General features: G+C 46.0%; 1 protein-coding gene across 5 annotated transcripts; it reads right to left on the reverse strand.

Annotated features, from left to right (window-relative positions):
- Positions 1 to 5,162: 5,162 nt before the first annotated feature.
- WSCD1 (WSC domain containing 1) lies at positions 5,163 to 26,424 on the reverse strand. 5 transcript variants are annotated; one of them, XM_032130063.1, is made up of 10 exons: positions 25,722 to 26,423; positions 19,349 to 19,561; positions 18,869 to 19,225; positions 15,568 to 15,682; positions 14,914 to 15,098; positions 12,154 to 12,275; positions 9,953 to 10,118; positions 8,379 to 8,543; positions 7,501 to 7,701; positions 5,163 to 6,481 (listed from the first exon to the last, which is right to left on the reverse strand). In XM_032130063.1, the coding sequence occupies exons 2-10, from the start codon at positions 19,371 to 19,373 to the stop codon at positions 6,129 to 6,131; spliced, it is 1,689 nt and encodes a 562-aa protein (XP_031985954.1). In that variant the 5' UTR covers positions 19,374 to 19,561; positions 25,722 to 26,423; the 3' UTR covers positions 5,163 to 6,128. The 5 variants fall into 5 exon arrangements, with proteins under 5 accessions (XP_031985954.1, XP_031985951.1, XP_031985950.1 ...); XM_032130060.1 differs by having other exon boundaries at positions 18,869 to 19,561; positions 26,040 to 26,423; XM_032130059.1 differs by having other exon boundaries at positions 18,869 to 19,561.
- Between the last annotated feature and the right edge of the window lie 410 nt (positions 26,425 to 26,834).

The following is a 26,834-nucleotide window of genomic DNA, read 5'->3' on the forward strand; positions in this document are numbered from 1 at the left end:
TGAGCAGAAGATTTTGTTTCCTGTCCCAGAAGACATTTGAAATTTCCATGTATTTACCCTTTTTACTCTCTCATATTGCTGCCACATAAGAGAGGTGAAGAGACAACATGGGGGTGCATGAACGTAATTAGTCTGAGAAATAAAACAGGAAGGATGTTGATTTACCTTCAGTCACTCAAAAACAACCAACCATGAACTGGGTTTGTAAAGCTGAGGTAGTCTGCCCTAAACCAAATCTTTTTCAATGAATGCTGCTTTGGCAGGTGCAATTTTTGTGGTTGTTTTTTCCAAGCTTATTTTCTTAATTTGGGACACTTTGAACATGGCCTTTTTCCATAAGCAGTTTTTGACAGAGCAGGAAGAGGATGCAGGGTGCTCTTGTTGGCATCCAACAGTCGGTCCTGCACCACTCCCCCAGTGTGCCTGAGTGACCTGAATTGAGAACTGAGGAGTCCATGAAATGTATTGATCTTTCTCAGCAATGTAAATAACTGGAGAGGTGCTTAGGTACTAGTTATGGGCATCAACACAAAACTGGAAGACAGACTGAACAAAGCAATAGATAATAACCTAGAAGCCCGGAGGAGTATCCTGTGCTATCAAAGAGATAAGCTGGATAGCCTAACAGGATTTCTGTCCCTGGCAATTAGGATTAATCCTGTTTGTACCTGGGAAGGAGTTGTCACAGGCAGAAGTTGTTGTCTCTCCCTTTCTGAATGAATATCAGAAGAAGTGAACACTTGCTTAAAGCCCAGGCCTGCTTCATCCTTCAATAAGGAAATTTAGTCATGACAGTGCTGGGTGAAATGATATTTTTGGCATTGCCCAAGGAGCACAGAATTTGCATCTCTGGGTTATCCAGCTATACAAAAGTTCTGCTGTGGGGAGGGCGTAGGCTTAAATTATCCCACACAGCGTGTACAGGTACACTCTAGGTGCATCCTGTTTATTGTTGTAGTAATCAAATACAACCCTTAATTTATGTTCCATTTGTGACTACATGGTCATGATTACTCCTGAAAACTGAAAGAATACCACTATTTGATCCCCCAAGACTGTTACTACGCTAGAAAATTCCTTGCAAATACACATTTTGACAGACCTCATTCTTAGCCAAGACAAACTGGCAGCTACAGTTTTATGCAAAATTAAAATGCTTAGTTCTTCCCTCCTTTTTGGAAGGCCTTAGGTATGCTTGGAGGCTGTCAGTTTCCTGAGCAATGTGTAGATGTTCCATACTGATGAGAAAGGTACATGCTTGTTTTAGGTCACTTTCTTCCCTTATCTGCTGTTTAATATTAATGATGTAAGTTGCTGTGTCAAAATATTAAATAATTGTAACCTGTGCAGGAAAGGAGTTTTATTTTAACCTTTGAAAACTGTATTTACATGTTTTAGTATATATGAATAATGCATAAAGTTAGGCGCTAAGGTTATTTTCAAAGTCAGTCATCTCGGGATCAAGCTGTAGAAAACAATAAAAGAGTTGTTTCTTTCCTCTTGCTCTCCCCCCTTTCTTTAATTCCCCAGGATTCAGGCAATAGCATTGAAGTCGAATGCCATTAGGATTTCTCACTAAACTTCAAAGCTTAATTTAGTCTCTGCTGGAATAAAGCGAGGCATAAAACAGGCACAGTGGAATCCATTTAAATGAGTGACTGTGGAAAAAAGACAGTTTCTAAGAAAACAAATGTTCTGCACATTCTTTTAACAGAAATCCTCCATCAGAGCACAGTGTCCCCCGGGGTGGTGGGTGCTGTCCCAGCTCTGGCCTCCCTGCTGCGGGGTGGGGGTCCCAGCCCCGTGCACCCCAAGGCCTTTCAGAGGCTCCAGGGGACTCCATGCAGGGACAGGCCTGGTCCCAGTGTGGAGGATGTGGGACCCACTGCCCATGCAATCACACATGCGTGTATTTGTGTGTATTTGACAATTTTCCAGAACATCATTGTAATGGGGTAAGTCAGCATGGAAGATTTGGTTTATTTTCCAGCATATTTGATGCTTCATGAAGGATGCAGTTGTACTGCAGACTGCTCCTTTATAACCTCACTCGTCAAAGAAATGTTCTTGTCATTAGCAAGGTGTTGCCTTTAAATCACTTCCCTCTCTGTGTTTTTATTCATTGTGACTTGAATTTTCTCCTATGAAATGAGCTGTATAATTTTGCTAAGGTGGTACTAAGTGCTTTATTTCATTTATTATAGGTTAATGCAGCTTCTGACATATCTAGAAATCCAAAGGCTGTGATTGTCTATCTTGCCTTCAGGATAAGTGCTCATAATCCAGTCACTGCGTGTCTGCAGCATCTGCTCCAGATAACGCAGTGTGCCTCTGACCCTCCCCACTGGTGAAGAACAGACCTGGAAAGGTCTCTCCTGTGGTCCATGGAAGGAAATTATTTTTGTTTTCAGTACTTGTAAGAGCCTGCGATTCCATAGCATCTCCTGCCCACAAACCTTGGAGCTTCCCATTTGGCACGCTGAAAGGCGACAGCGGCAATAGCACTGGGGCAGGACCTGAAGGAGCTGTAGCCAAGGTTTTGGTGAGCCTTGAACTGCAGAAGAATCCTGCCTGGCATCTCCAGCATGAGCAGGAGGCAAGTTGGTAACTGCAGACCACCCTCCCGTAGGCAGGGAGGTGACAAGCAGGCTCCAAGAGCAGGGGCGAGACACAACTCTACAGTACGAGGGCAGGGAGAGACTGGATTGATAAAACCATATTTCCTCAGTTAGAGCTGATTTAATTTTAAAATCTTTGGGCCTTTCACATCATCTGAACTATTGCATAAAACATTTAATAATGCACTTCAATTGTATTCCTCTTCATTTGAGGGATTGCTTGACACTGGTTCATGTAACTAAGAGTCGTAACAAGATGCATGTGACTAATTCATTCTCCTCTTTGCTGCTCTTTCAGGTAGCTTGGTCAAAACCATGCAGCCACTGGTGGTGGTCATGCCCCATGTCTAGAAATGATACACTTCCTGATAAGGTTTTTGCATTTTCTTGGACATACTCCTGTAAATCCCTCTATTTGTAACAGAAACAGCACGATGGTGCAACCTGAGGGGCCTGCAGACTGAAGGACTAGGGTGTTGGGATGGTAGGTGGAGTTCTGCGATGGGAAAAGCTCCTGATCTGGGAACCAGTGACTGAAGATAAATAGGTGCTGTGCAGAAAGAGCTGAGAGAAAGATGTGTTTGCTGGTCTGAGTATGCAGAAGGCTAAAAAATGCAACATTGTGGTTCAAAGAGGAAGAGCTGATTTACAGCCCATTGTAACTGTACATCAGGAAATTTGTTAGACTAATTAAACACTAATATAATAGGGAGATTCAAAGGGATGGCTTCCTTAAAGATTGCTCTCAACCACCCAAGGTCAAAAGCAAAGTGTAAGTAATGCAGTTGAGAAGTCAGATCTTTCTGATTTGAATAATTGTCACAATTGACAAAAGCAGTGACTCAACTTTTTACATTTGAACATCTCATTATATTGCAGGCCATTGGAAGACACATGAGGTTCCAGAGAGGTGTCATGTAAGGTGTCATGCTGATAATCCATCCTTTAATTAATTCATGGAGGTTAATATTGCTGTAGTAGTATAGTAGCTTGGTCTTAGCAGCGAGTAATGGGTTTTAAAAGAAATGGGTTTAATGGAAGATTCATAAAGCAGTGCAGAAAGACAGAACTGCTGGTGATGACATTCATGCTTTTTTAGGATTGCTTTAAAGGCTTTATTTTGAAGTTGGTTTCTAGGAAGAAAAACCATTTTCTCTCCTATTATGTCCTCTCTTCTAGTATGGTTTACCTGCTTTTTAGCTGCAGTTCAACAGAATCTGGATTCCACCTTGTATAGTGTGACTGTTGTTCACTTTAAAAATCTCAAGTGTTAAACTCTTCCTTTTCAAATGTAGCATTTCTGTTTTGTTCCGGTTGCCTGCTTATGACTCATGACTTCCTGAGGAAAACTGGAAGCTTGAGGGAATTGCATGCATATTTATTCAATTTCTAATATTTTGAATACAAAAATAAGAAGGCGAGTCTACATGGAGTGAACATCAGCATGGCTTTCAGTGGCATGATAGCTCCTTTTTTATTTATTTATTTTTTAACTGAGACATTCTGGTTAATTAAAGCTAAATGCGATAAGCACAGAGATGGTTAAGAGGAAAACCTGCCTTGCAGGGAAATTGGGTAAAGTGCCACAGGATATTTGCCCCTGCAAGATGGAGCTTGAGAGAGGATGTGATCAATATCTGTGAACACATCTCAAGGTGAAGGCGAAGAGCTACTTCAGCTAAAAGGCAACATGGACCAAAAAAGATGTGGCAGGGAAGGACAGTGTGAGCTATGCTCTGTTCAGGCTGTTGGTCTGGAGATGTTTCCTGACCAGTAGAGGAAAACATTCTGCACCCTTTTCCCTAGGAGAGAAAGGGGTAAAAATACTGCAGTTTTTTTTAAGGCAGAAGTCAGCTTGTTTTGGTGGGTGACTTACATGTGGTGGTGCAGGCTCTGGTGGGGATTGTGTGGAATGGCCCATGAAGTCCTTCACTATTCCTACAATCCTAAAAGAACCCCAGCAGAACACATGCAAGTGACACGTTCTTGTGTCTGTACACACAGATGTATAAAGTATACAGTGTGTACACATATTTTGTACAAAAGGTATAAAAATAAAGAGGCAGCCCCTGTACCTCAGCTATTAAGAAATGGTTAGCTACAATTTCTTTTCTTTTTAAATGAGCTGATTTTTGGCATTACAGAGCTAATGCATATTCATAATTTTTGCCAGCTCTAATTTTAGCCACCTAGAGTCTTCATTACAGGACATATGCATAATTAAATTGCCTTCTTGAGAGTTTACAACCTGTCCTTGCTCATCATTTACAGGTTTGAAATGATCAAAATATTTTTTAAATGATCCTGTAATGCTATACAAAGCTGGAAAGGCTATATAATAAAATGTCATTCTCATAATCTTCATGTTTTGTGGTGGGCCCAAATCCTGGTTTGTGGTCTCAGGCAACAAGCCCCATACCAGCCAGGTGGCACAGAGATGAGCCATGTGTGGAGTGCAAACAGGGAGAGACTCAGGTTGAAGTGTACTCAACCTGTATGACCTGCATGTTTTTTAAAGCACCAATGATACACAGCCAGAGCAAGTTCAGCTCCCTTTATATAAACTTGTTTTATTAAAATTCGTTTTTTCACTCAAATTTTTAAGAAATCCTTTATTTCCCATGAACAGAAGCATCTCGCAGCAGGGCAGCCCCTTTGGCCGCAGGGTTTAACCACCTCCAAGCCGGCCAGTGGCCCAGGATCATCGGCCAGCTGCCCTGCCAGCCCCGTGTGCCCCTGTTCCCTCCCCGCTACACAAGGGCCCCGTGCAGGGTCAAACAAACCTTGGGGAACTGCAGGAGTTAGAAATCAAACCTGCATGGCTGCTGGAGGTGGGTCCAGAGGGCAGCCCTAAGTAGCCATGGTTTTTCAGGTTGGACTGTCTTGGAGTTCCTGCAGGGATGAGGTAGGAGGTGGGATCCTACCCCTGCTGGGGCTGGAAGGGCTGGGGTTCATCCCCTTTGTCCCTGTTCTCCAGGTGGTCCAGGCTGATGTCAGTACGGGCTGGCTGTGGCCGTTTCTAGAACCAGGAGCACTGACTGTGGTGACATTTGTCCCTGGTGTCCCCCTAGACCCACCGTGATTCTCCAGGTGAAGAGATGGAGGTGCAAAAACCTGTGTCAAGCCCCTAGCACAGGTGGCACTCCCTTCTCTGCCACCCCTCTGGGGTCTTCTCCATGCCCCTGGAGCCAGGTTTGGGGCTGATAAAACCCAGGGATTCCCAACTGGCCCTGCTTAATGTCTGTATTCTCCTACAGGTCCCCAGCTGTGTGCCTCATTGTGGGGGATGCTGCGGCCACCCCCTTCTCCCAAGAGTGGAGAGAACTTGCACTGCTCAGCAGCCTCCACAAGTATCTTTGCCATAACTGCTAGAGAGGTCTGGTCTTCTTTTTTTTCTTTTTTTTTTTTTGCTTTTCTTGTTTGTTTGTGGGGTTTTTTGTTTGTTTGGGTTTTTTGTTTTTTTAAGAAAAAAAACTTCATTTTGAACCACAGCAGCATGATACCAGCCTATCATCTTGGCACATACTCCCTGGGCAGCCCTGAGAAGTTTCTTCCCCTTAGGGCTTCATCCACTGTCAGGATGTATCTGTTGATAAGATCTTTCATTTCCTGGGTAAATGGCTCAAAATTCTTTTGCTTAGCACCAGACCGCTTGAAATTCCCGTCCCTGTTGTTCTCCACACAGAGCAGCCGATCCTCTGTCACTGTCACGTTCAGAAACTCCACCATCTCCTTCAGCTTGGGGATGAGGCTCTGCTTCAGGTCCTCGTAGTGGACAATGAGCAGGCGCTTCCCATACTTCAGCCACTCCAGGACGTGGGAGGCCCACCAGGAGGCATAGCTGTTCACAAAGTCGGGCCACTCTGGATGACCAGGAAGCCAGGAAAATGAGACACTGTTAGCCATGCTGCATGTCAGCAATTTTCCTTTGCCTCAGGCATTAATGATACCTTGATCTCTATTTGCTGTCTACAATAATTTAATTTCCTGAAGTCAAGACAGACCTAGTGAAAGCTTTTGGGCTGGACAAAGAGCATTTGTGGCTGAAATGTAACAATTTGCAGTTTGCACTATAGGAAAGCCACTCCCAGCAAACTTTTTCTCGTTTCTGGGGGGCTATTTTGTCAGTTTTTGATGAATAGGTCTTGAGTTGTGACTGATGAAAGGTGATACATGAACTTGGGAAAGAAATGTGTAGTGACACAGGATACTTCCTCCCCAACCCTCTCCCAAGCCACAGCTGTAATGCCTAAAATACGTACAAGGAGAAATGGAAGCCAAATGGCTTTTCTGCTGCAGTCTGAATGCAGCAGTGTACCCAGCGGGGAAATTGCAGTCACCAGCCAGCTTGCCAGTCAAACATGTGAAGTGTGGCAAGCAGGTTCTGAAGTCTTGTCGTGTGTTCAGGGGACACTGAATCTCAAGCCCACTTATTGCTATTATCCTTATTTTTCTGCAGTGCAGTAGCACCTGTGCAGTGCTGTAAAATTTCCTTCATGAAGTGTCATGCTCCATTGGATCCTCCACATCTTAAATTATATTTCTCATGGCTATTACATGCTGCAGGGGCAAATTTTCTTCACCTCAGTCTGGCAAATGGGCTGTGCACAGGAGCACTGCACATGGACGTGTTTTCTATGCCCAGCATTGCAGTGGCAGAGACGCTCCCGTGTGCCTGTGGCATTGGTTCTGTGCTCACCCTCCTCTGGGGGTGGGCATATGGCAAGGCCACAACCGCTCCCACAGTGCAGGTGTCAGAGGTTTTGGGACTGATCCCTACTGCAGTGGGACTCAAGTCCCACTGAATTTGTTTGTGGTGCTCACTCAGGTCCTAGCATGTCCCCCCTTCCCAGCATACTGAGGAGATGGGTTGAATGCTTACCTTTGCTTTTCCAGTTGCGGTCAGTGGCATAGCCCAGGTGCCCGGCGTATTTTCTGTTGAACTCTGCCATCAGCGATTTGTACGGGTTCCTTATCAACAGGATGGCCGAGTCGAACATTTCAATCTCTGTCTTGCCACTTTCATGTGTTTTCACACAGATGGTCCTTCTACTTCTCCAGTGGTCTTTTTCTCCTTTAAAACCTGTTTTACAAGACAGGATTATTGACTTTTTTGCCAGACTATGTGTCTGTGCCTTTTCCCACTAAATCATTCCCTACAGTGGTGTAAGGCTGGTGGGACAGTACCAGTCAGCTAAACCCATGGCTGGAGCCCCAGCCACCAAGCTGGGCACGCACTGGCAGCCAGGCTATCCCTCTGCTGGAGAAGGCATCCTCAGCCCCACACTGCAGTGAGGCAGCTTTTCACAGGACCAATGCTTGGTACCTGCTGAATCTCTGCCCACTCAGGATACTGTCCTCCCAGAGTAATTAGGAACATTTGAAAATTTAACCTACTTGTTTACTGAAGGGTCTCACCCGCAGCATTTAGGTAACTGGTCTTTTGGAGCAGCCTGTCAGATGGGAGCTGCACATGTACGTGTGCACAGGGCACCAGTGCGGGCAATGTGCACATCTGCAAATGGAGAGCCTGGCTGTTGTCTGTGAGGGCAGCTGCCTGTCAGGGGCAGCGTGCTACTGGAGCTGTCCCTGCTGCCATCTGCACTGCGGGAGGCTGCTTGTCCAGGTGTGTGTTTGAATTGTACCAAACGTGCTGACAGCGACAGACATTGCTGGCTCAGGCAGAAGGCCGACAGAGCAGTAAGTAAAGCTCTGTGCTTTGGAAGGGCTGCACGTGTCCCATCTCTTGGGCCCCGGTACCTTTGTTGTAGAGGGCTCCATCAAAGTAATAACTTCCTGTGTAGTATCCCGTGGCATGCTCTATCAGATGGCGTGCCCACGTATTCCCAGCCCCAGGAAAGCTTGACAAAGCAACAAACACTTTGGATTTGGTGCTTAAGAATTTCCTGTCTGTGCAGCGGGTGTCTGTGAGTAGAGAAGATATTTCATTGTTAGCACTGTGGCTTTTTAATAATTCCACTGACAGCTCTTGATTACAGAGTTTATTGCTTCCTCCTTCTCTCTTTTACAAATATAGGGTATCAATTTGGTCTGGTTGTGAGTCAGCTACTTCCTAAAATTAATTCAGCTGTATGAGGCCAGAGATTATCCTCAGAGAGATTTCTGCTGGTTTTGTGTTAGGCGATGCTTTTTTGATAAAGCTGCAACAAACCATTTTACTTGCCAGCAAGTTGTCTTAAAAGCCTCTCAAAGCCTGTTTGTTACCAGCTATTTGCCTGTCAAGGTTGGGTCTTCAATGGAACTCTAAATGTGCCACTACACCGGGAAACTGGGAGTTTTTTAACACAGGAAAAAAACCCTCCTAATGAAATCAGCTGTCTTTAGTTTAACATCTGCACCGCCATTTCTCTCTGAAGGCCCAGGCAGTGGCGAGTCCTCCAAACGTGGAGTCAGACACCTGGTTTCATACATGCTTCTGTAAATCCTCACCTTGCTTCTTAGCATGCCATTGAAAGCAAGGATAGGATAAGAACTAATCTTGACCCTATGTGATGATTCATCAAGAAGCCAGGAAACAAATTGTCAATTACTCTCTTCATTCTTCAGAGCAAGCTCTAGATGAAGCCATGGCTAGAAAGTGCCCGCACAGCCCAGAGAAAGCACTGGTCTCCACAGACCTGGGAAGTACTAGCAATTTCATGGAAACAAGCATTCTTCTTACAAGTTCTTCTTTCGTGCTGTGGTCTGCAGTCTACCTCTGAACTGGGAGATGGAGGAAAAAAAGAAAAGGGTGTTGGGGGATAAAAAAAAGCCCATCACCAATCCAGGAAAGCACTTAATTTGTTAATTTTAAGGTTGTGAGAAGTTTCATTGAACTCAGTGTAAACCACTGCATGGAAAAAGTTGCTAGAACCACCTAAATGGTTTTCTAGACTGGAGCCTTACTCTCTGCCTTTTTTTCTGGCCTTCAACATGTATGCAGATGAATATTTTAGAGGAAGATGAGTAAAGCAGACTTAGGGTCTGCAGATCTGCCTCAGTGGCTTCCTAACATGGGGGCTACGTGGTGGAGAAATGCCTTCCCAGGCTCTCCCTCAATTCTCTCCATCTGCAGAATAATGATGTTTTTTCTGTGTTGGAGAGAGACAATGCTGAGCAATGAGAGAATGGAAAGATGCATCTTCATGTGCATGATTGCAAGGGGGGAATTTAGAGAGAGACTGTTTCCTAAATTCCTGCCCGTACGGTGATACCCACTACTGTGGCTCAGACTGCTGCCAACGAGATCACTTTTACCCGCTGCAGAAGGGGCACAGGGGCTGTTTCCAGCAGTGGTGGCCCTGGCCCTGGCACAGCGAGGCTGGAGCTTGTACCTTGCACAGGTGTCTGATAGACCAGGCAGTAGTTCCCCTCGGCAGTGCTGCTGGCATTGCGGGTCCCGCTGCAGCGCAGCCCGTCCGCGCTGTCGCGCGCTGGGAAGCGCCCGGTGGGGTATCCACAGTAGCATTCCTGCCCTCGGATCACTGCCAATGGAAACTCCTGCAAAAGAGAGAAAACGGATCAGTGTGTAAATGCCATGGCATCAACAGCCTTCAGGGAATGCTGCTGCCATGCAAAGAAAATAAATCTCCACAAGGCCACTGTCAAGATCACAGCACTGTTTGATATGTCATTCTAAAGCTCGTGCTGCTTTACTGTTACTGTCCTCATATTTGTGTTACCTTGCTTCTACATAGGAGACTTCCTAAGGTATGCAATCATGAGGAAGTTAGTGTTGTTTGCAAGGAATTCCTAAGGAAAATTCTTGTCTGTAAGATGTGTTTTCTAATGGATTTGATGCAGAGTAATTCAGGTTTTGGTGTACCAATCTCACCCAGGAAGGGTAACAGGCTGCAAAGCTGTGTAGTGGTGGGGCAGTGAAGCCCAGCTGCTGGGTTAATAGTGGTAAGAACTAAAACAAATGTGAGGGAAATGTGCTAAATATTTGCCGAAGAAATTAGCAATTGCTTACTGGCCCAAAAATTCAGGTTTTCTTCTGTTTACCAGAAAGACTTGGGTTGCCTCAGTGCCCTGTGGGCTCTCTTGGTGGCACGGGTCTGTGTGGGCGGGCAGAAGGCTGAAGGAAGTTCAGGGAGCATTTGAGTGCAGAACGTTCAAGTCCATCTATTTTATATCAACACTTTTTGCCTTTTAAAAATCTTTTGGAGTCTGGAAGCATGTGACAGGACTGCTGAGCAGCTTATCTCTTGCTCTTTCCCATGCATTCATCCTCTGATAAGGAGTCAAATGCAACACGTGTGCTGTGTGTGCCCAACAGCCAACATTTCCTTAGCGAATGAGATATGACATTGTCAAAAACTATTTACAGATTTGATCCAAAGGCAAAACAGTTCTGGGTTTGCCTGCAAACATAAATTTTTCCTTTACAATGAAGCAGTGTTTCTCAGTTTGAGAAATTAGTAAGCGTCCCTGCCCTCAAACACAGCCTAGAATAAAAATGCTCCTTGTGCCTCATGCCAAGTGGCCCCTGCAAGTGATGGACTGTTCTGGAAGGCTGGAGGTTCTGTGAGGCAACAAAACAGCTGCTCCTCTGTACTCCTGCATCTGCAGAAGGTGGTCGGTGCAGTGGTGCTCTGCAGCCCCTCAGCACTCGGTGCAGGGTGCCGGTGGTGCAATGCCTGGCCTCAGGGCAGGCAGCGTGGGCAGGCTGACCCTCATCTGCACAACCTTCCCGCATCTTGGGCAGCATATGAGTGGGGAAGGAGAGAAAACTGGAGTGGGCTTTGCATGAGGAATCTCAAAATTTTCTCAATATCCAATCTAAACCTCCCGTGGTGACTCTTGAGGGCACTTCCTTATGCCCTGGTGCTTATTCCTTGGGAGAGGAGATTGCGCTGAGGCCATGGGTCCTGGTCAAAGCACTGTAATCAGCCAGCTAATAGTTGTAATCAATTTTGTGATGCTGCAAAAAGTAATTGAACGTTGAGTTGAGTGCATGAAACTGAATGGGGCTGCAGGCAAAATCTGACCACACAGTGAACCCTGTGTAGCAAAACCAGCCCCATCAGAGTGGGGAGGAAGGCAAAGGAACCAACAGCCACTAAAGCAGAGGGTGCCCTGCCCATGCCCTGTGCATGGCTCCCTGAGTGGAGCCAGCTCCCTTGGAGGGCACTAGAGTCACGTTTCGGATGCTGCCAGTCCACATCCACCCTCTGGCAGCATGTCTCCCCACGAGCTGCAGCCACCGCCCCCGGGGTCAGATATGGCTCGGGGCTTGATTGGAATGTTACATGGAAACGGTATTGATTTCCTCATGGTTGATACTCATCACTTAGAACAACTTGCCTGTGTATCATGTCTAGTGGCACCACTCTGATGAGTTTCCCTCCCGCCATCCCCACTCCAGCAGCTGGACCAGATGCATCAGTGGGTATTTACTCTGATGAGTTTTGTCCTTTAGAAACTCATTTACAAATTCAAAGCTCAAAGGCACTAATCTCTCCCCATCCCTTAATAGATTAGAATTTAAAATAACAAAAAAGAAGAAAGGATGTGAAACAAGAACTGTTCTTACTTTCTTGGAGCAAAATTCAGAGCACATCTCCACCGTCAAATTGGGCTGTATCAAAGAGGCTGGAAAGGTGTCTGTTAAATTTTCTGGAGCTCTAAAACATCCTCGATAGATAACATTCCTCCCTGCGGCGAGATGAAATAGGTTTCTCTTAAGAAAATGATGTCCATAGTATCCTGCCTCTCTCACAAAGAACAATATTAGGCTCAGAAGGCAAAAATAATAAAATAAATTTTATATTACAAAGGCTGCAGAAATAAGAGAAACTATGATATACACTAGAAAAATGTGTTGCAAATCCTGTGGTATTGAAAGGAGCACATGCCTTTAGCTTTGTACAAACCACAAAAAGCAGGGCTGCAGCACCGACTTTGAGTTAAATTCCACCAGTGGAGGGCATTGCTATTGTTTGCAGGTTCCAGTTTCCTCTGAAGACCTGCTTTCCCCTAAACGAGTTAAAAGCCCTGATAAAAATCTACAAAGCTTCTGCACCAGAAAAGGAAAGGAATGTAAATGACTCCTGAAAACCCCCTCACCAGACCAACCTTCCTCTTCAGCTGCCCCTCTGCTCCCACAGCTTTTCAGGCCAAGGGAGATTGCTGCAGCCTTTCAGACCCTAAACCAGGCTTTTGTCAGCTGCTAAGGCAGATCAGCTTCCATGGTGTCTTCAGCACTAGCCTCTGATTTCACCTGCTTGTGCAGAAACACCACAGAGTGTGGCAGTATTGCAGTTGCTCCCTTGAACGCTATTGCCAGAACTGATGTGGGACGTGAGTTGAATGACAGGAGAGATGTGGTGTAGTTGCGAAGAAAAAAAATTGGTTCTGCATGAATTTCCTCGCAGAAAAGCCCAGGCTCTCTATCAAGAGCCAAGAGCAATCTGAGGAGAAGCTGCTTAAATTTTGTTTTTGTAACTATTCAAACCATTTACTAGAAGCAGAGCTGGATCTCAGGGATCACCCACGTGATGTAAAAATAAAATAACCCCAACCAAGCTGAAAGGAACAGGAGTCTACCTAGGACCAGGTCCCTCTGAGCACAGCACCAAAGAATAAAACAACAGGAGTGTTTGGACTTCTCAGAATGTTCTTGAAAGTTCTACTAAATCTCGCACTGACATTTAATTCCTGAAACAAAATGTTTACAAACATGTTTAGAGTTTTCTTAGCGGTCAGGAAGAAAGCTTGACCTGCCTACACCAGCATCGGGAGGGAGCAGGATTCATGGAGAACCCATGGATTACCCTGCAGACGGCTGGGTTTTTGTGGTCTGCCTGCTTTCTTTCGCTGAAGGACACCCTGAGGCAAGCGGGACTCTGTGCCACAGCCACCCCTGGCTGCCACAGCTGCGTGCTCTGCGCCTCGGGATTTGGGGCACGAGTCGGGGTGTCTGGGGAACCACGGTGGGAAGAGGGAGGTGAGGGATGGAGAGGGGAGACGGCAAGCCCTGTCTGGGAAGGTTTAAATGGAGATGTCACTGAATCTGCTCCGTGTAAGGAGAAGACTTACGCGAGGTCTGTGCTCTATAGTATGCAGCATAAATCATGGCGGCCTTTACAGTCTCAGAGTTACTTTCTAACATACTTGTTCATTGTGATTAATACTTCTGTTGGTCCCTCAAATGGCTTGTGTCAGGGGGATTCTTCAAACAGACAAATATCAGGTATTACTAAGGGCAAAATAATTACAACTCTAGCTTCAGGCTAGACTAATTTGAGGAGTAATTCATTAATACTTAAAAAAAAATTAAATGCTGTCTTTTCCTGAGGAATATGTATATATATTTTATGCTGGAGGTTGAAACAGTGATGCATGTCCTGGGAAACCTGCCAACGTGCCTGTCAGCCTGACAGTGGCAATTTAGGTCTATGTACCTTTGATATATAATTTATATGTAGCTGGTTAGATTATTGTACAAACCTTGACTTGTCTTTAAGAAGAAATGAAGTACCATCAATACTGGCACAACCTAAGGTCTTGGTGCTTCTTCTCAGCAAATAACATCTACGAGGTCTTGTGAGCTTGCCAATTGCAAAGAGTGATCAGCTGTTTAGATCTGTTATGTGCTTTGTGTTTGCCTAAAGGTTTATCCATTGTGTTCCCCATGGCAGCTAACTGAATGATGAGTAGAGTTTCATCTAAAGATGAAACAAAAATCCCAACTGCCACTGGAACAGAACTCCTTGGAAAAGCACAACTCTGGTCTCGTTTCTCTCAGGAAAGGGATTAAGGTGGCTCTCTCTCTGGCCTCTACTTATCCTCTGCAGTCACAGATCACTCACGTTGTCTCGGGTCATCTGAGCATAGGGTGGCCTTGATCTGAGTGATTTTCTGCCCTCCTGTTATAGGGCACCTCTTCCAAGGCTATTTCTTAAACACACATGGGTTTGTACGCCTGCAGTGGATACCAAAGGGAGTGGTTTTTTTCAGCTGAAATTCTGCTTCTGTTGCAGTCCCTCTGCACTGTGTTGAATTTCCTCCCTGGTGACACAAACCTCCTCTGTGGCAGCCCAAGGCGGCATGCCAGGCACATCTCCCCGCTCCGAGGTGGTGAGCAGCACTGCTATTTTGGGGAGGAGCCAGGGACCAGACCAGCAGCAAATGGACATTGTGCCCTGCAGGCACCTTTGTCCTTTGCTGCTTCAAACTCTGGTGACAAATGGAGTGAGACAAGCAGCAGGGACAGCCCCTGTGCTCAGCCTGGCCGTGACATCTCTCCCTTGTGGGGTGAGCAGCTTCCCCTGTCCGGTCCATGCCCACTTACGTCGCCTCGCTCCTGCCCGCAGCTCTTCCACCCTGTAGACCGAGAGCCGGTTCACCCCTCCGCACACAGAGCCCTTCTCCCCCTTGCACTCGCTGTTGCACTCCTCGGGCTTCGAGGCAGCAGCTGGGAGTGTGTTCCCACAGTAGCACTCTGCTCCGTACGCCAGGCCCGCATAGCTGTAAGCCCTGCAAAGAGAAGTACCAGTCGTGTCATAGAGGTGCCTGTCTGCTCCCCAGTTTGTACCTGGGGAAGGTGGGAACCTGTCCCCAGCTTCTGCTGCCTTGCTCTGGAGCAGAGTCTGTCCTGGGGACAGCATGGCCTCCTCAGCAGGGGCAGCCACCTCAACAAGATTTGGGCTAGAGACCAATATCTATCAAAAGATAAATATCTTATGAAGACTATTTAACCAAACACTAATTTTTGTCAAGGTCAATAGAAAATATATTGTAAGTAGCCATGCTGCCATAGAGAATAGGCAGCAGTGCAGCAGTCTGCTTCAAGCAGGGTAGCAGAGCTACGCGGTGCCTGAAGGTGAGATAATCACTGTTTTCACAGATGCTCTATGTTTAACATAGGAATGCTTTTCCCTTTTCAAATTCAGTTCCACTTGTTGTCAGAAAAGAGAAAATTTGCAGTGAAAAAATACCAACTCACCTCTCAGCACAAGCTTCCTGACAGTGAGCTACTGTCATTTTTCTTAAGTCATAAAAGACAGCTCCCTTCAGTGTCCTCTCCCTCGAATCATGAGTGAAGCAGCCCATGTAGGTGCCTGTGTGCATGCAAGACCAGGGTTAGGCAATGCATATGGGATGGAAGGGAAAAACCCATCCCAGTTATGGGTTATCCAGTGCAAGCAGCGCTGTGTTTGGTCAAGCCCCAACCTGTCTGGGGTCCCACACACTCTGCAGACCTCTCCACTGGTACTGAACCTTGGTAAGGGTATTGAAGGGGTCGGCACGACTGCCCCATGGAAATGGGCAAAAAGGAAGTGAGACTTTCCCAGGTTCCTTTCAGCAGACCTGCCTTTGCATACCCAGAGTCTGTGACCCACCCAGGACCACGGCTCCTGCATGCAGCTGCTGTCTGCTCGACTCCCTCCTTTGCATGATAAAACAAGGCCCTTCTCTAAAGTAAAGGAGAATGTAGCCTTCAAAATGCTAAAAACTTCCAGAAATCCTGTTGGATTTCTCCCAAGCGTTCTTTAAAATCTCTAGCTGATAATGAGATGGTGCAAGAGAAATATTAAGAAAATCAATTTTCTTTGGATATAGAGAGTTATATTAAAGCTGTAATGGAAAGATAAATTCACTCTTAACTAGGCAGCACAATGTAGCTATCGTACTGAGCTATCTCCTCTCTGGTGCAAAGGAATCTCTTCAAATATGTCTTGCTTTACTTAGCATAGAAAAGATAAATGTTTCTCTTAGACTGCATTCAGTGCTCAGCCTAATTTTTGTTGTCATGAACAAAATACTGTAAAAATCCAGCCCATTATTTAATATACAATTGGAAGGATGATGTGGAATCCCACTATTATACAGCAATTGTGTCTATAAGTACATTTTATCATTAAAATATGAAGGAAAAAAGGAAATTTGATTTTAGAAATAGCAACACTGAGATGATAACACAGGGAAATTAAATAATGTGAGCTGTGGACAGGAAAAAAATATATGGTGAAAAATGAAACTAAAAAGCATTATGTTAAATAATCCACGAGAAAAAGGAAGTTTGAGTTACTCCATGAGGGATTTTGGAGCCAGGAATAATACATTTAAATATTACAAACAGAACAGTACATCAAAGACCTGCACACAGTAAATTGCCAACGTGCAATTGGAAAATTCACAAGCTGTGAATACACACCCCCAGCACACCATTAACAAGGTGGGAGTCATGCACCTGCAACAAAGATGCTCCACATTTTACTGGAGACTTTTGATTGGGATACTGCGACTCAAACCTGTAGCAGCAGAGAACTGAGGATGTGGGGCCAAAGAGCCTGACTGGGGGTCCTGGGCAGGCCAGCCAACGTCTGCCCTCCTCCCTGTGTCCCTTCCAAGCCACCGCCAGTCTGGCAGCAATTTCTCATTCACATCCTCCCATGAATGAGGTACAGAGAGATTCCACGGCCTCAGAGTAGCATGTCATGTCACGTCAGCGATGCAGTCCCTGCCACCTCTGCATCCCATTCAATGGCAGAACCAGGCCAGGGGAAACTGGAAAACTCCATTTGCTGGGAGAAATCTTAATAGAAAACTCTCATTGTTGTACTAAGAGTATTTGCCAGTGTCCCTGTCAGGAAAAGTGTGGTCCCTACCCTGAGGCACTTACAATGTCAACAGGTGAGATAGCCTGACCTGGAGAAAAAAAGGACTTGGATTTTCTCACCCAAGGCCACATGATCCTGGATGGAGACAGAGCAAGGCAAAGTGAGCTGGGAGGTTCACAACAGGCTGGGGCCAATGCCATCGTTTTTGGCTTGGGTCAAGGGTCTGCCTGGGGAAGCCTTCGAAGGGCTGGCCAGCAGCCCCCGGGCAAGCAGGGGCAGAGCTGCACCGCCTCAGAGCCATGGCCCTATTAGGATGACACCCATGAGGAGTGCACAAGCCCAGCCCCCATGGTCAGGCAATGCTACTCTACTAAGCAGGAACCACGGGGCATCACTGAAGCTTTATTAAGCATTATAAGCACAGAGGAGTTCATTAGGTCTCGGAAGGGATCCATAATGAAATAACAAGCCTCTAAGTTTACTAGAAGTGAATTAGAGAAGATAACTTGCTCTATGTAAGTAGTTAAGTTTTAATTAATTACCTTCAAAGGCATTGCAGTGCTTGTTAACTATATTGTTATTAATAACGTCACTTCATATTCAATCAGATATTCAAACGATGCATATTTGAATCTACAGTTCAATATGGTGAGATGCACAAATAAATAGTCCTTCTGGCCCCTCTCATCAGTAGTTAGAACCTAAGCAAGTCCCTGGCTGAGCAGCTCTCAGTCTCCTCTGCCACCAAAACCTGCCACCAACAGGGTGTTCTGAAGCAGCTCCAGTCTGGTGCTTCAGGTAACTGCAGCAGTTCAGTTTGCCTGACTCACGCTGTATGACTCATCTCCCACCACTATCGCCTTCTCATTCCCATTCCTGACAATTGCTTCAGTAAGTATCATGATGTGGCACCCATTTTGTGCGATTTTGTGCCCTTTTGTTTGGACAAATTTATTCAACAAACTAAAAAGCAGTTCCAAAATGTGGTGTCTAGTCATCCAGATCCCATTCCTGTTTTATTATCAGTGAAACACCTCCAAGAACAACTAGTTCTTCTAAAAGGCACTGATGTGCTGTGCCCATGCAGCAGCAGGAATTCTCCTTGTGTTTCCTTGGCCAGTTGCACGTTCCCAGCATGCCCACCAAACCCCAGGAGGTTGTTTCTGGCTGGGGGGTTGATGGCCCAAAGGGGCAATGCATTTGCAGAGATGCTCACAGAGGGCAGGTCAGGAACAATCAGTGTGTTTGCAATAGCAGATTTTGGTGTACACTAGAAAGCTTTAGCAGGAAGGAGGCACTTCTAGACTTAAGGTACTGTATGGTTTTGGATAGTTAATTTGATAAAGTTCACTTTTTTAATTTGCCCTTCTGAGAAAGAAAATTAAAGTGGTCATCTCTGCCTGCTTGAAGAGAAAATAATTTAAATTAGAGAAGCATACTTCATTTCTGGGCTTCCATTCAATCAATAAAATTACTTTTTGGAGGAAGTTACAGCTCAGCATGATCAGGATGGGTAGGTTTGTACTTTGGCCTGTGCATACGCCTCAAAATTATTTTGAAAGTGGCAATGAGTGAGGAGGAAGGCAGACCTGCAGGGGCATGGGATGCTCGCCTGTGTCTGCCTGGGATCAGCAAAGTGCAATCTGTGTGTGTGCCAGAAAATGGGCAGAGGACATCCCTTACCTTTGTGTTCAGTAGTGTGCTTCATTGCTTTGAGTCCTGCTGTCTGCAGGGGCTCCTGGTCACTGGTGAACCGGTGAAACCACCTTCTCCTCAGCTGCCTGAGCTCTGAGTTACGGGACATGAGCCAGTGCGGGCTGTGCTGCTGGTCCAGGGCCGGCTCCTGCAGCGCATCCATGCCCACCAGCAGCCTGGGACCGGGGCGGGGGCTCTGCAGAGTCCTGGGGTCTACGATCCCAACCCTGGTCACCTCGTCCAGCACGGGCACGGCCTGATTAGCGGGGGTCCCACGCGAACCTTGCTGGATAACCAAGCGGGTCCGCTGCAGCAGCAAGAGGCTGCCAGCCATCAGGTAAGCTGCTGTGAGGAAGAAGAGCAGAAACTGGGTCCGACGGAGAAACTTCTGTAGCCTGAAGAAAGCTTTGGCCATGCCCTTACTGAAACTGGCCCTTCACGCTTCCCAATGGGCCCCTGAATCTTCACCTGGCCAGACACTCGTTCCTCCCATAAGTTCAGCCCATCACTTTGGTTCCTTCTCCTGCTGAAAAGCTTCTTCCCAGGTGGCTGCAGCAGAGACCAGCGTGGTGTGGCACTGCTGCCAGCCTCAGGCGCCTGGTTGGCCCAGGGACTCCATGGGCTCCTGGGGTGATGCCTTCATCGTGCCCTGCTGAGCTGCCAGACAGCCAATGCTGAAACCTGAAACACCAAGGGGAGTAAGGCTGGTTCACATCCAAACTGAAAACATCTACCATCAGGGTGACTTTCCTCCACCCACCCCTTTTGGCTTTATCTGAGCATTTCTCCATCTGTTGTTTATAATTATGCATGTTAAGAACTATAATCCAATGATGAGAATGATTGATTGAGCTCAAGCGAGTTTCAGATCTTCAGACTTTTTTCTTTTATTTCTTTTAACTCTGAATGCACAAGAAATACCTTAATGATGAGGTTATTTCTCTTGGGATGTTTGGAAAAGAAGTTCTTTATTTTCTTTTGTTGGTAGCCAACATCTCCATCCTTTGTCACTGGATGAACAAGCAGCCACAGTACAGGCATCTTTTTAGGGAGGTATTACCAAATTCCTTCCTTTCAGCTGAACAGTAGCTCAGCTATAAATGCAGATCAGAAGGAAACAGTAGTGTGGGTGTGTGGGAGGAAAAAGGAAATTGCATCAACTCACAATAGATAAGGTAATAATTATTCATCTCTGTGCAGCACAAAGAAGTTGGGCTTTATGCTGGAAGGATATTTGGAGGTTCTGTGTGTGTTGCTTTAACAGAAACCAGAAATCCTGCTATATCTTTTTTAGTGGATTTATATTGCCAACTATCGCTGTGGGGATGTGTGCGGAGAAAAACTAGTAAATGTTTGAAAAAATTTCATCTCAAGTTCAGCAGATCTCTCTTGACTGCTGCTGAGCTTTGCAGCTTTAGTTGTGCTGATGTGTACCACGATGGGATTGTCTGGGCAAGAAAAGCTCCTTTGTGCTCTAGGGAACCTTTAACCTCCCGTGGCAAATAAAAGCTGGCATCTCCCCATAAGTTCCTGTTTTCCCAGTCTATCCCTTCTCTGTGGAGCCAGGCAAGTGTTGAGAAAAGATGCAGTGTTTTCCAGAAAAGAAAATATTATGGCTTTTGCTTAGCTTGCAGCTGGGGCACACTCCTGAAATACGCAGTCCTGGCAACAAACATCTGTTCACTGTATTTCTTGTTTCAGTAGTTGATCGAAAGTTTTATGGATGTTCGCTTATGCCACTTTATTAAATAAATGTTACCAATTAAGTTTCCACCCATTCCCTTTTTCATTTGGTTGTGCAAATTCTTTCTGTCTTAAATAGCAACCAAACTAAAGATCCAAAGCTTCCAGGACAAAAATAAATTAAGGCTCAGTTAAATCTGAGCCCGAGTTCCTGATTTAGGTACTTTTGTTAAGTGTTTTTTTTTTTAAAGTACGTGTATGCTGATTTTAATTGTAGAGGACTGAGTAATATCCAAAAATATTCAATGTGGTGATTGCTACTCTTTCTTCAAGGGCTGGTGAGCACGAGCAGGTGCGAAGCACTGCCAGGCTGTAGCATCTCCAGTGAATTCTGACTGCACTCTCTACAGTAGAAGTTACACACCTCCCTTCGGATCAGCTCCAAAGCCAAAGAAAATGCATTGATTTACACCAGCTAAAGAGCTGACCCTTAGAGTTAAATTATTGAAAATCTCTGATCAATGTTGTGAGTGCTCAAGAATTGCAGTAAAAGGGTCAGAAGTATCGAGACAAATGAATGGAAAATTAGCCATAATTAGATCCTGCAGGTTGTTACTGCACTAATTCATCTGAAGAAATACTGTCTATGAGCATAGGCGGGATTTGATTCACTAGTTGTTTCTGCCATGGGGCAACTGTAAACTTGAGCTCTTCCCAGTGGAGGCTGTCTGATCTGAAAGCAAGTGGTGTGCATGTATCAGCCACTGGAGATTCAGACTGGGATTCTCCTGCTCCGTGCTGTACTTCCAGGTCGGGCTGGGTCAGCAGGGCAGGTGCCCACGTGCCTTGGCTTCCAGGCACACCACACTGCTCGAGGTGGCCCCACGCAGTGAAACACTGCTGCGAACCCTCAGTGGTGAGACGGCAATGGCTGCAGTCACACAGGAGTTCAAAAGGTTTAGGATTTTTTTCCCCCCTACCAGCACAATAAGGCTAGATAAATTGATCAGATTTGCAGTCATTTCTGCCCAGCTGCAACTCAGGGTTTCACAGCTCTTTTGGTTTATTCACCAAGGGAGAGGTGCTTCAAGCACAAGTTCTCAGACGCGTCTCAGTCGCTGGTGCTGGAGAGGCCATGCTGGGGCAGCCGGAGCTTTCTGGCTCATCAAGCAGTGCCAACAGCTTGGCTGGAGAAGGGCATCAAGACCATGTAGCAGAGGTCAGGCATGTTTTGCTTGAAACTGCATCACTGGCCCAATTTAGTCCCTTTTAATGCCTCCTGTGTTCTTGGTCAGTTGATTTGGGTAGAGTTTCTCCATGTTTGCAGTGATGTAAAGTGGAACAGCTGGAGGCTGCATTATCGCCAGGATGAGAGGATGTGCCACTTGCCTGGGCAGCACGTGGCAATGTCTCCTGGAGCCAAGGGAGACTAGTCTGGCCAATGCCTGCCTAAACAGCACCTGGGTAGGGCATAAATGTTCTGCCTCCACATGAGCAGGATGGAAAACTTGCTGTGCATCAGCAGAACTGCAGAAAACACCCAGGGTATCGGACCTAATTTAACTGTGCAGCAGGCTCTGCATCCAAGCATCAAGAAATGTTTGGCATTGCTCCTATTGCTCTGCCAAGTTTGTTTATTTATTTGTTTATTTATTTAGTAAGGAGAAGATGTTCTGAGTCTCAAAGGGGTAACTTTGCCCTTGCCCAGTGGTTGAAAGTTTAAATGGTACGAGGCAATTTTGCTGCATTCAACATGATGTGTACAAGTTACCTCCAGATGCACTCGCCCTTAGAGCAGTTGCCATGACAGTACATTGTAGTAAAACCCAATGAAATAAATAAGCAGACTCTCCGCCCACAACAACTGCTGCAAATGTGCAACTCAAAAATTAAATGTTGCTTTTCAGTGGGGAAATAGCAAAGTGCTGCTGACATAAAAACTGTCATTTGATTTTTCCATAAACTGCATATTGCCATATCATCAAAGTATGCCTAAAAGAGTTGAAGTGCATCACTTCTGATGATGATATTTAAAAGGAAAGACTAAGGAGGAAAGAACTAGTATCTGGTAATAGAAAATGCGTCATTTGTCTTTTTCATGCACGTTTCACCTAAAATGAATAAAGTGAAGTGGAAGAAAACAAGTCTTCTATCCCGGTTTACCAGTTCTCACAGCCAAAGGGGGATTAGGACCATATTAATTTGGAGTTGTTAGTAAAATATAAAATTATAATTGAAAGGACAATGATGGATAATTGATGATGATGATGATGGATAAATGATGGATGAGAACTGTTAAATGCCAGAGGAGACCTCTAGGTGAAGAGAGCAATGAAGGGGTTAACACTGCACTGAAAAAACGGCAGTAGTTAGCACTGGCAAGTATCGGCTTTGGGCATGGTGAGTGGAAGCACAGATCTACAAAGCGCTGGGACTTCAGCAGGGAAAGGATCCCTTGTCACCAAAAAAGTTGCTGTAAGGAAAAGCAGGTCAGTATCTTGCTTCCAAAATGAACTTGCAAAGTGTGACAGAGGATGTTACATTAGGCAGCTGCATTAATGTATTTGTAAAGAGAAATAAAAGCAATATGGTTCTACTCCCCTAGCTGAAGGAGCATTTACAGGATTTTTAAGGGAAGACTGAATATTTTCAGTGATACCATGATGCTGGTAAAGGCTGAAGACACTGAGAAACAGCCCCAGACTTGCAGGTGAAGAGTTGCCTAACTGAGGACTATCCCTTAATATGTGCTCAGTGCAGAAGCTCAGGTCAATGCTGCATTGAGAGCTGCAGGTCATCAAGAGTTGGTCCTTGTCTAAAGAGCAGCAGGATTTTGCAAATTCAGAGTTCTTGGCAAGGAAGCAAGATGATGTTTTCCATTGTAAACTGAAGGGAATTGGACTCATGATTACTATTTTTAGAAAAATCCATCCCTCTTCCACGCCTTTCCTTTCTTTTGTCAGCTTTCTTTGAGAACAAACGCAGTCAGGCCTGAGCTGAGGGATTCTGGCTTGCAGCCTTTTCCTTGGATACACAGTGCCATTTTCTCATGGCGTTTTGGAAAGTCGAGACAAATATCATATTGTGTGAATGCACATAGGAAGTAAAACTCTTAAGAAGCTGCAAATTTGGTGTTGGGACCCTGTCAAGTATTTGCAGTTCCCTTTATTCCAATAGCTAAAATCATTCTGAGAAACTTCAAGCATTTCTTACAACTTACAAAGTTTTCCTTGCTAGAGGATGTGTCTGTGCTGACCCCACATGTCTCCCTGTCAGGTCTGCCAACAAGTTGGAAATTAGGTAGAGGCACCCAAATTTCTCCATGTGCTGTGGTGACAAGCATTGCAGCTTGAGAGGACTTTCCAGTGAGTTTACCACTGCTTGCTACACGTGGGCTTGCTACAAGATGTAATCAGATTGCAAAGTTATCTTTGATGGTGTGATTGTGTTAAAACCTTTAAATAACACTGAACTGTGATAAATAAAAAAAAAATCTTTATGCGGAGTTAGCAGAACGACAGAGAAAAACTTTATAGTCCATAAACTGGTCAAATCAAGTTGAAAATAACCTAAATTAAAAATATATATGATACTCTGTGTATTCAATACAGGAGGCATTTTACAGTGACAGACAGTTCAGCTTTGGAGGGGAAAGGCAATGTCACAGAGCAGAGCTGCAGCCTGAGGTGGAGAGTCAGCACTAACTTGCACGAATTCTGTCCCAGTGGCTCTTTCACCAGATATTAAACTTGTTAAGACCAATTTTTTAGCATAGACAGGTGTAAATCCAGACAATAATGTTGTTGGTGAGCCTGAGGTGAGGGAGGCAGAGGAGTCTGCGGGTGGCAGGTGGTCCAGCAAGACTTGTTGTGAGAGTGCTGACTTGGAAAGTGCTCAGGGACAGCTTGAGCAGAGATCACACCATGGTATTGCTCCATTAATCCCACACTTTTTACCTAACTCAAGTCATAATGCAGTAATCAGCAGGACTGACTCCATGCCAGTGTGGAAAAGATGCATGCAGACATATGCATACTCACATTTCAGGTGCACATGTGCATACACATACGTGTGTGTGCCTTCTGTACTCAGAGGGATATGTGCTCCAGAGGGAACACACAGTCTGCTGTCACCATTCTCTGATAAACTGAAAGCTTACAGCAAACTGGTACTGAATCTCAAATGTATTTTACTAACAATAAAACATTCATGCATGATGTACGTCCTTAGATATTAAGAGTTCAAGCACCCAGCAAATGATGCTCTATCTGCAGTTTCCAAAAGCCCCTATATGGTCTGTGGCTGGAGTTTTGAACAAGAATGTTGTAACAAATGTACCATGTATTTATGTTTGCCTTAGCCCACAGGAACTACAGATGAGATCTTTCCTTGTGTGCACGGAAATCTACTGAAATTAAAATAACACACAGCTCTGTAATTGAATCATAGGTGTTTAAAAAGTGTCTTTTATAAACCCTTCAATATGTGAATTCCTGCAACATTCACCTACTAAACGTTGTTAGTCTATTTGTTCAGCACAGTGATGCTCCAGAAACTGTTTGGAGAAGCTGAGCATTCCAGCCTGCCTCACCAGGCTGTGACACAAACACACTTGCAGTATCCATTGCTGAGTTTTCAAGTATAATGTTCCGTGGATGCTTGGGGAAGAGCATCTCGAGAGCAACCTGCAGTCTTTGTAAATAATGCCGCTAAGCCCTTTACTTAGATGCTGTGGATGAATTTAGGAAAAACAGTCATTGAGACTGAAATGAATGCTGATACCTCAGCCTCTGCAAAAAGTTGTCCGGTTATTGCTCGTGCCCAGGCCAGCTGGCGCAGGGCTCGCAGAGGCAGATACTGAACGGTGTAAGAAAAAGAGGAAAAACCTCACCTTTCTTTTGTAGCTGAGGAACCCCTGTTGTAGCCAGGCAAAGTCCTGTACAATCCAGTGAAATATTACAAAAGGCCGTAATGCATATCTGAAAAGCTGATAAATCCTGCTCCCTCTGCCCTTCCCTACTAATCCTTCTCCCGCTCCCAGCGCGCAGAGCCGTAAATCCTGCGCGCACCCCGCGGTGCCGTGCGGGGCTGCGGCGCTCCGCTCCCTCCCGCTGCCCCCGCCAGGAGCTCCCCCAGCCCCGCTCCGCGCCCCGCTCACCGCTGCCGCCGTGTCCCTCGCGGGTCCCTGCGGCTGCCCGGGGTCCCTGCGGCTGCCCGGGGTCCCTGCGGCTCAGCGGGCCGGGGCGCCGGGGTCCTGCGCCCTGCGGGAGCCGGCGGGAGGGAGCCGCTCCATGGCCTCCTGCGCCAGCAGGCAGGGTGGAAGCAGCCTCCCCGCCGCGCTGCCAAAATCCTCAAGCACGGCCAGTGCGCTCGCGTTTCATAACGCTCCCCTGCCCGGCGAAACAGCCTCTCCTCTAAGGCTGCTTCACAGCAGAGCTCTGCAGCCTTCTGCAGCTGCCGACGTTTCCAGACCTACCCATTCCCTCTGCCTGGATGTTTGTCCAAACGCACGGATGGCTGCATCGGCAGAGAGCTGAGTGGCGGCAGCAGCAGCGAGAAGCCCTAACGCGATCAGCTGAACGGATGCTCCCTGTTTGTTTCTCGTGCCTCTTCCCACTAGGGGCAGATCCCTCCAGAGCTGCCCCTCTGGAGACCTGGACCCCTTCCCAACAGGTCGAGAGGGTCCCGGGAAAGCGAGTCCCTGACAGCCTCCCGGCACCAGCGTGGAGATTTCAGGCAGAAAATTGGTATTCTGGGCACAGGTGGCTGGAAATAAATTATTTATAAATGTGAGAGCTGAAAGGCAGTTGCTGGTGTCCTCAGGACTGCCTGTGCTGCCACCTTCCCTGCATGTTCCAGCTCGGTTCTGCTGCTGCTTCACATGGAGATTGAGGAATTTTAAATTATTCTTAAAGCATCTGCATTTAAATGGGGGCAGGCTGCACCCCTGCCTGGGGTTTTGAAATACCCCACGGTCTACACATATTTAATGAAATCTGTGGAGATCCATCCCTTTTTGACTCCAACTCTGTGGTCAAAACAGAATGTGGTTATGGGACCCACCTTTGGTTCCTCCCTGTGCCTGAGAGTGTGGATCAGAAACATCAGACCAAGCACCTGCCTGGCTGTGGGAAAGCAGCACTCAGGGGGCTTCTTGGATGTGGGAGGAAAGAGGGAATTGGGATGCCACGTGGAGGCTGATGCTGTTTCCTCTCTGTGTGCTGCACAGTGCTTCATGCTCTGACCAGTCCCATGGGCTTGAGTGATGCAG

The sequence above is a fragment of the Corvus moneduloides genome, chromosome 20, assembly GCF_009650955.1.
Source record: "Corvus moneduloides isolate bCorMon1 chromosome 20, bCorMon1.pri, whole genome shotgun sequence".
Taxonomy (NCBI): Eukaryota; Metazoa; Chordata; class Aves; order Passeriformes; family Corvidae; genus Corvus; species Corvus moneduloides.